Here is a 9,102-nt window from a genome sequence, read left to right as displayed (position 1 = left end):
CATTATTATTATTATATAATAAGAGGCTAACTCCTCATTTCGTCTGATTCCATTTCAACACTTGCGATGCTCACGAATCGGAATCTCTCATCGAACGACGACAAACACGGAGATCTGCTGCTGCGTTCACTGTTTTTTTAGTTTTCGCTGGATAACTACAAAATCAGACAACTAAAATTTGTTATTTTCTGGTTTCATAATCACCATGACGTCATCTTTAAAATGGGGAGAAATAAAAATAAAAATAGAAGCCTTTTTACGTGTGGCCTGTTTTTTGTCCGGGGCAGTTGGAATCGGTGATTTTTTATTATTTATTTTTATGTAGTGTCATGTAAGCCAGATTGTTCCGTACTAAAGAAAAGAGTGTTGTGGCCACCAAAGTGTCTTCAATATTGTGACTCCACGTTTAGTTTGAATAGGTAAACGATAGTGCCACTTAGCTTCTCATCTTTTTGACAAATATAAAATTATTAAGGGTAAGTTTGGTATTATATTTTAAATAGTACTTTTCAATTTGTTTTATAAAATAAAAATGATTAGTTTTTGTTAAAAATAAAAATATGTTTGGTAGTTTATTTTAAGAATAGTATTTGAAAATAAAAAAAAGGTGAAGCGGTGTTTGGTTACTTGTCTGTCCGAAAAAATAAAGATAAAAAGAGAGAGAGTAGAGAATTATTTAATGAAACTACTATGAAAGAATAATATTATATAATGAATATAAACATATATTTTATATTAATAAATAATTTATCTATTTAGTTATTATATTATGATGTATTATATATTATTATAAATGCATATAGGTTTGAAGATATTTTAATAATTTCTTAAAAACTTTTAATTATGTAAATAAATTGTAGTTATAAGATAATATTAATTGAGAAAATCTTTAATTATTTCATAATTATCATATATTTATTTATATTAACTGTCAAGATGTAACTTTATTATTGATATATTTTCATTAATATATGTAAGAAAGTTTGTAGTAATTTTTAAATAACTGCATATTGGTCGAACAATGTAATAATTTAGTATAATAATTATATGATATCACTTTTTATTTAAAATAATTTGGGTAATATATTAAGTAATTAAGCTGTAAGGTATGGAATGCTATTATTTTTAAATATTTGTTATAATAATTTATTTATTAGATTATTTCTTTATTAAATGGGCCCACGTAATTTATTACACCATGTTATAAAAGTTAAGATGGTAGGGCCTTGGCAGAGAGTAAAAGTGAAATAAAATAGAGAACCCAGTGTAATAGCGTTTTCTTGTTTCCTTTGTAAACATTGAAAAATGAATTTTTTTTTGTTTTTAATCACTGTACAGTTTTCCACCAATATGAGCTCACCAAACAAGTTTTCTGTATTTTCCTTTTCATAAAACGAAAAACAACAAATTGAAAATGGTAATAAATGCACCCTAAATTTTACATATTTTAGTTTTAACGGTATATAATTGCAAGAGTGTAATTGATTAATCGATTTAGATTAAAGCATTGAAATTTTTAAAACAATCCGAATCGTTTGAATTTGATACTACATCTTGAATTGCATTTAATTAAATTTTTCATTTCAATCGATTTCAATATACTATCGTCAGTTCGTCACATAAATCTAAAAACTTCGGAGTTAGAATTCATTATTTTGATCTTTATAAGGACAAAACTATGTGACTATGATTTGAAGTTAAAACCAATCTTAATAATTTTTAGTTGAAAATTTCTCAATTTACCTATCATCGGTTGAGTTGGTTTTTTAATTGAGTTATTGAGGTTTTCTTACAAGGTTCTTTATTTTATTGTCAAAACAAATTAAAAAAAAAAGTGTTATAATAAACAATAATGATATTCTCACCATGGTTAACTCCACAGTTAGCGTAGAATATTGTGTTTCGTTCTGTGCTAACTATAAATTCTAATTGTGGTGAGAGTCTCCATGCACACAACAGACACAGCTTACCTCACTCACACAACACACGCATTCTCCCTCACACTCATGCCAAATCTCACTTCACTCACAGCGCCACGAAACTCACCTCATTGAAGCCACAAATCTCACCACCAGTTGGTTCTCCCTCACCACGATCCATTCTCACCATTGGCTCTCTCTCTTTCCCCCATCCGATTGCACCTTGCTCCCTCACAGCGCCTCAATATTTGGGCTGTCTAGGGAAATTGACATGTGGCTTCACACGTCGTTGGTTGTTGTAATCAATTTATAGAGGCAATTTGCTTAATTAATTCCAAATTTGGTTGTTTAAGATTATGAATTTTTGAAGATTCAACCACCATTGTGTTAAACAAGTGAAGCTTACATAGGATATGAATAAGATATGAATTATTTACATATATTGTGACAAAAATGTCCGTAAGATTCTTGTATTTTGACACATTGCATTTCTTTTTTATTTTTTAATTTAGCAACACACCATTTATAATATAAATTCAAAATAAAACAAAATTTACTAAGCATTTCATAAATACAATGTCGAAGCTTTCGGTAGCTTCTTCTGTTCAAGTGGGCTTCCTACTGTGATCCACGGCTTCTGTGGATTTTTACAGTGACCCATGGTGAGAATCTCATTTTTTTAAGCATAACTAAGAAATGTTTGCATGAGGCGATGTGCATAAGTAGTATTATATGAAACAAAAACAACAATATCATGAGTAATTTTTTAACTTGCATATTTTTATAGACAGTATGAATATGATAATTTAAAAAAAACAAAAACACAAACTTCACAGTGCCCCCATTCCTCTTTTATCCCTCAATAGACATCGTCCACACCATGTATTATTATGTAAATTAAAGAAAAAACATCCACATTTTTTTTTCTTATTCTAATTTTGTAATTCGGAAGTTGAATCAAACAAACTGCATGTTCTGAATTTCAAAAAAAAAAAAAAAAAAAACTGTAATGCTCATGGACTCGAACAATGGGCCTTTTTGGTGGGTATACAGTCATTTATCACCCCTATAAAATACTTGTAAATCCCCCTCCATCTAAAAACACCTCATTAGAGTCCAAAAAATTTACATCACTTTCATTACAGCCATCTCAAATCTCATTGAACCCCTGTGAAACAAAACACTCTTTTATACGATATTTTTTTTTGAGGTACATAGTATCTCCAAAGACTTGCAATACACTATAAAACTGTAACCATGTTTCGGTTATTTATTTGATTAATCTCAATAATTATAATACAGCAGATCAAATTAAAGGGACAAAGCTTCCTCTTTGTTTCTGCACTCATTCATGGCACCAAAACACCCAAGCCAAATTCTTATATGCTTTCAATATCAGTTTGAATATTGTTCCATAAGAGTTCTCCCCATTGTACAATGATTATCCTCCATAACTTGCAAATTATCACGAGCGTTCAAAGCCCCTTTTTTTTTCTTTTCTTTTTTTAAAGTGCAAGTAGTTGCACCCTCTACTTAATTTTAAGGTAGCATGTTTGAGTCTCTCCAGTGACAACGTGAGTTTATTTTCTTTTATTTTTTGAGTTTCTTGAACTTATATATGTTGGATTTTATTAAATATTTCTATGAAGTTATTTATTAAAAGCATTGTATGTGATATTTAAAAAAAAAAAGAAAAAGATACAAACAAAAATTAAAGGGACAAGAGTTGAGAGATTAAGATTGAGATTAATAATATTCGGCCAATTATTCCACGCAATGCAAATGGGAACGAACCGTAGCATAAACAAATGACACAAATCCTAGAGAACTAAGTAGAACGCAACATCGCCTTCTAATTTCTTGTTAATTTTTCTGACCATGCAAAGGTGTTTATTTGTGAATGTTAACAGTCGCATCGAAGCCAGACACAAATATTTTCCTTCTTTTGATTTGGTTTATGGAAAGTACGGCCATAAGAGTACTTTGTCTGAAAGCTTTACGTCCTGTTTTTATATTGACGGGTTTTCAAATAGACAAACGCTACGTACATTGACTATATTTTTTTGCCCCAAAAAACTCACATTTGTGCCCATTTCTATTTAACAATATAGAAAATTGTCCGTCTTCCCATCATCAGTTTCCATTAATTTTGTTTTTTTTTTTTTGGTTTTTTAAGAGAAGTAAAACTAAAGTGAAAAACAAAAACAAAAACACAGAGAGAGAGAGAACAAATTATAGCTATTTTAAGAGAAAAGGTTCAATTCAATGAAACAAACCTATTATGTCATTTTAACAATACTCATCAATGCATTAATAATTAATATTATTTATTTATACTGTCACCATATTGATCCTAGAATAGTCCTTCTGCCCTCATTATTATTATTTGCTTTAAATAAATAATTATTGTTTGAAATAATATTAAGTAAATATCATGCCTTTTTAGCTGCTACAATCGTTGCATATATCAAGACAGTAAGATTTCCAACTGGCTCCAATGCAGCTTTTACATGCGTACATTAATTCCTTAATTTTTAAATATTATAAATACTGTACATATTAATAAAATATGGTATATTATTGGGATCCTCCTAAGTTACATGCATGTAACTTAACATTAACCATATTATTGTGATTTTAAAATTAACTAAAAGTACAACAGCTAACAACCTTCCATAAATTATTTATTTAGGGAGATTGATACCTCCACTTACTTTTTTGAATATGACATTCAACTGTAACTTACGCCACACATAACAACAACAACACATTAATGAGAGTCGTGTAATTTGTGTGTGTGGCGTAAGATACCTCCACTTACATTTTTGAATATTATTAACTGTCTTTCTGCATATTTCATAGGACATTATTGTCCCTTTAATGCTAAAATTTGAACAAAAAAAACACAAAAAAAGGTGGTTGGGTGTAATAGGGATAAATTTTTTCTGTGAATATTTTAACATGTATTATTAGAAAAGAATGATAACAGGTTAGTAGTAAAACAAAAAAATTATAGGCTATTTACTATATTTTGTTACATAATCTTACAAACGAATGAATATGCTTTTGGTGTTATTAGGATGAGAGATCGTAAAAATCGAAGCTAGAAACTTTGATCGGTGAAATTTCGAATATATTAAGATGAAAGGGTAGGGTGATACTAATTTAATTTTATCGGCAGTTAATTCCAATGAAGCTTTGTTGCAATTCAGGTCCCATTTTTCAATTTGTCCTTTATACGTATGATTTCTCACTAATCAAGTAATCAACTATCCTTCCTTTTTTTTTTTTTTTCTTTTTCCAAAAGAACAAATCCGTTTACAATTTTGTAATTTCATGATAATCAACTACCTTCTACTTCAAATTCTTAATAATAAAAGTAGTATAGGAGCACATATGGTTATAAATTCTAATTAATGAAGCTTTATTAGTTTTTACATTTTTTTATTCTCATTTCTCCTTGACATATTCCTTGTGAATATAAACGTGTTTGGAATTTCCTATAAAGTGCTGATCAGTTTTTGTGGAATATTTACTAATTAAACAAAGACGCACTATAAGTTAAGTTAGTTTTATGGGGCAAAATCTAAATTAGATTTGATACGTCTTCTAACTTTATAAGCGTCACTGTTACTAAATTAAAGAAGGATTGCTAATTTGCTAAGGTCTTTATACTCTTTCCTTGTCTCATTCAGTTGATAATTTTATTGCTTGTAAATATTTTCGAACTTCATTTAACTTCAAAATTAGCCAATACCGAGAAACCAAGAACTTGTAATTCTTTGATCCACAATACAATACAACAGCTACAATCACTAAGTTTCCTTTTATTTATTTATTTATTCATTAATTTAAATTTCCAAGTTTCTTGTATATTTTTCAAGTTGGGTATCACTGACATTACCATGGGTGGACCTAGTTAAGGTCAAGGACTCAAGAGAGGCTTTAGTCCTTTATGCACCATTAATTTTTTTTCTTTTAAATGTGCCCCAAATCTCTTATGAAATAATTAAATAATAATAATAATTTGGATGCACTTTTAATATGTTAAAAGATTTGTAATTTAGTGGTAAAAGTGTTATTTAGTAGTTTGAGAGACTTGGTTCAAATCCCCATAGTCACATAATTTTATTTTTTAAAATATTTTGTGAAGATTATTTAGAAAAAAAATATAAATGATACTTTTACATATGTGGTTGTAATGAGCTCAGTATTTAAAATAAGTATTTTATTACTATTATTTTAATATTTTAAAAGAAAATAATCGAATTTGAGACTGAAAAATAAGCACCCCAAATTGAGTGTTTGGATCTACCACCGGACATTGCTCTATTTCTTTTGTACATATTAGAACTTAGTAACATGAAAAATATGAGCCGAGATGTGTAAGGGCCAGCACGACACAACACAAAAAATACCATATGAGCATCAAGAGAGTTCAAATGAGCTTTAGGTTAGAGTCACATCTTAAGCACCAAAACAATAATAATCGGATTAATTTTTAGCCGAGTAATTCGGCTTAAAACACACACACACACACACACACACACACACACAAAACCTAAGCTTTTTCAAAATTTGATACTTTTCCGCTTAATTATATATTTATTTATGGGGCACAAATCCAATGGCATAAGCAAAGCAAAATGAAACTGCAGAAATGCACCACTTAAAGCAATGAAGAAAAACTAATCCCGCCAAGAAAGAAAGCAACTTGTGCTGACCAAGTGCTCGAGCAGCTACTGACGAAGTAGTCACCGTAGTTGGCCACGTAAATGACTGTGCCATTTCGGCTTCTTCACAGACACAAAAGTGACATTATTTTTAGTGAATTAATTTAATTAGTAAGCCCACAAAACAATTCACACAGGCCATGTCCATTGTCCAATTTCACATTGTAATCATTGTTTGAATTTCATATTTTATACATTTGGCAACATATTCTTACGAGTTTGTCCAATGATTCGCCTTTTACTAGAACAACAAAAACTGGCTTTGTTTTTTAATGATACAATACAATCCTGAAAGTGACTTTGCAGAAGCCACTCCGAAAATAACTTCAGGATTTCTTTAACTTTCACCACTAACACAACTGTATATACACTCCGGACGCCGAACAGAACAAGTCTCATTGTTTTTAACACCACCACGTGGCAGTCTCCCATTAGAGCCGGCCCTCTCTTCTCCTTATATTACAGTTGATTACACCAACACTTGCAGCTCTTACAGTTACTCCTCTAATTCCTCCCCATGCCACCAAAAGTGAAGAAAATAAGCCTGAATCAAAAAGTTCAAAGAACCCCTTTCAGCAGTCCTTGGGAAACGGAGAGAAAATTAATCAATGGATAGGCTTGTAAGCTTGGAGCCGTCGAACCTTGTAGCTATCAGAATTGAACCAGGGCAGAAATGTTCCGGGGAGCTGACTCTCCGCAATGTCATGCACACGATGCCTGTTGCTTTCAGGATTCAGCCTACAAACAAGGCTCGTTATACTGTGAAGCCGCAATCAGGAATCATATCACCACTCGCAACACTAAGCGTAGAGATTGCGTATCATCTCCCTCCAGGATCGGTTCTTCCTGATTCTTTCCCTCACTGTGATGATTCCTTCCTCTTGCACAGCGTTGTTGTTCCTGGAGCTGGAATTAAAGATGCAACGTCGACGCTTGATTCCGTCCCCAGTGACTGGTTCACAACGAGGAAGAAGCAAGTGTTCATCGACAGCGGAATCAAGATCATGTTCGTTGGGTCTCCTGTTTTGGTTCTGCTTGTTAAGGATGGTGAAATGGATGATTTAAGAGAGGTTCTTGAGCGGAGTGACCCGGCTTGGAACCCGGCTGATTCTGCCGATGCGCAGGGACAAACGTTGCTTCATATTGCTATAGCTCAAAGGAGGCCTGATATTGTTCAACTTTTGCTTGAGTTTGGGCCGGATGTTGAGTCTCAAGGCAGGTGTGGCTGCAGTACTCCACTTGAAGCCGCGGCGGCTGCAGGGGAAGCACTTATTGTTGAGCTCTTGTTGGCGAGGAAAGCCAGCACAGAAAGATCAGGAACATCAACATGGGGGCCCATACACTTGGCCTTACGAGGCGGCCATTTGGAAGTACTAAAGCTTCTCTTAATCAAAGGTGCTAATGTCAATGCTTTAACAAAAGATGGTAACACAGCTCTGCATCTCGCGGTTGAAGACAGAAGAAGAGATTGCGCGAGACTTCTGTTAGCAAACGGAGCAAGGCCTGATATACGCAACGCTAGAGACGGTGACACGCCTTTGCATATCGCCGCAAGCTTGGGATATGAGCAAATGGTGAAGCTGTTATTGCAGAAGGGTGCTAATAAATATATTAGAAACAAGAGCGGAAAGACCGCTTATGATGTTGCTGCTGAGTGCGGTCACTCCCGTCTCTTTGACGCGTTGAAGCTTGGTGACAGCCTGTGTATTGCCGCTAGGAAAGGGGAAGTGAGGACAATGCAGAGGTTGATCGAAGCAGGCGCCGCGATCAATGGGAAAGACCTACATGGATGGACTGCTTTGCATAGGGCTTCGTTTAAGGGAAAGATTGAGGTTGTGAGGATTCTGATTGATAAAGGGATTGATGTTGATGCTAAAGATGAAGATGGGTACACAGCTTTGCATTGTGCGGTGGAATCTGGCCACACAGATGTGACTGAATTGCTTGTGAAGAAGGGAGCTGATGTTGAGGCAAGGACAAGTAAGAACGTGACCCCATTGCAAATAGCTGAGTCCTTGCATTATGCTGGGATTTCAAGGATTTTGATGCATGGTGGTGCAACAAAAGATGGGATTCAACAAACGAATATGAGGCAAGTTTCAATTCAATTTGGAAATGGAAAGGTTGGAAGAGATCAGATGGAGGGAAAATTCGGAATGAAGAAGAAGAAGCCACCGAGACCAAGAGTCATGCGAGGGAGCTTTGATAGATCTATGCCTCTGGCAGTTCTTTAATTAGATCCTTGATACAAGCGCTTTTTGCTTCTTCATTCATAAATATTTCCAACAAAAATTTGATTCTTTTTTGTTTTGGAATAAAGTTGAGGGAGCTTATTAGATTAAAGAAGAAGTTGTAGATCCTTAACATGTGTTCATTTTGTAATTTGAATATAACCTACATATAGGAGAAGTCTATGCTACAGATCGATCTGGTCTGTAACATACATATAC

General features: G+C 33.1%; 1 protein-coding gene across 1 annotated transcript; it reads left to right on the top strand.

The window, feature by feature from the left end:
• The first annotated feature begins 7,097 nt into the window (after positions 1 to 7,097).
• Positions 7,098 to 8,891, top strand: LOC18047192 (ankyrin-1). Its single transcript, XM_006443412.2, has one exon. The coding sequence runs from the start codon at positions 7,261 to 7,263 to the stop codon at positions 8,884 to 8,886; it is 1,626 nt and encodes a 541-aa protein (XP_006443475.1). The 5' UTR covers positions 7,098 to 7,260; the 3' UTR covers positions 8,887 to 8,891.
• The last annotated feature ends 211 nt before the right edge of the window (positions 8,892 to 9,102 follow it).

This window comes from Citrus clementina, unplaced genomic scaffold (assembly GCF_000493195.1).
Source record: "Citrus clementina cultivar Clemenules unplaced genomic scaffold, Citrus_clementina_v1.0 scaffold_3, whole genome shotgun sequence".
NCBI lineage: Eukaryota > Viridiplantae > Streptophyta > Magnoliopsida > Sapindales > Rutaceae > Citrus > Citrus x clementina.
This window is presented reverse-complemented; position numbering and strand designations above follow the sequence as displayed.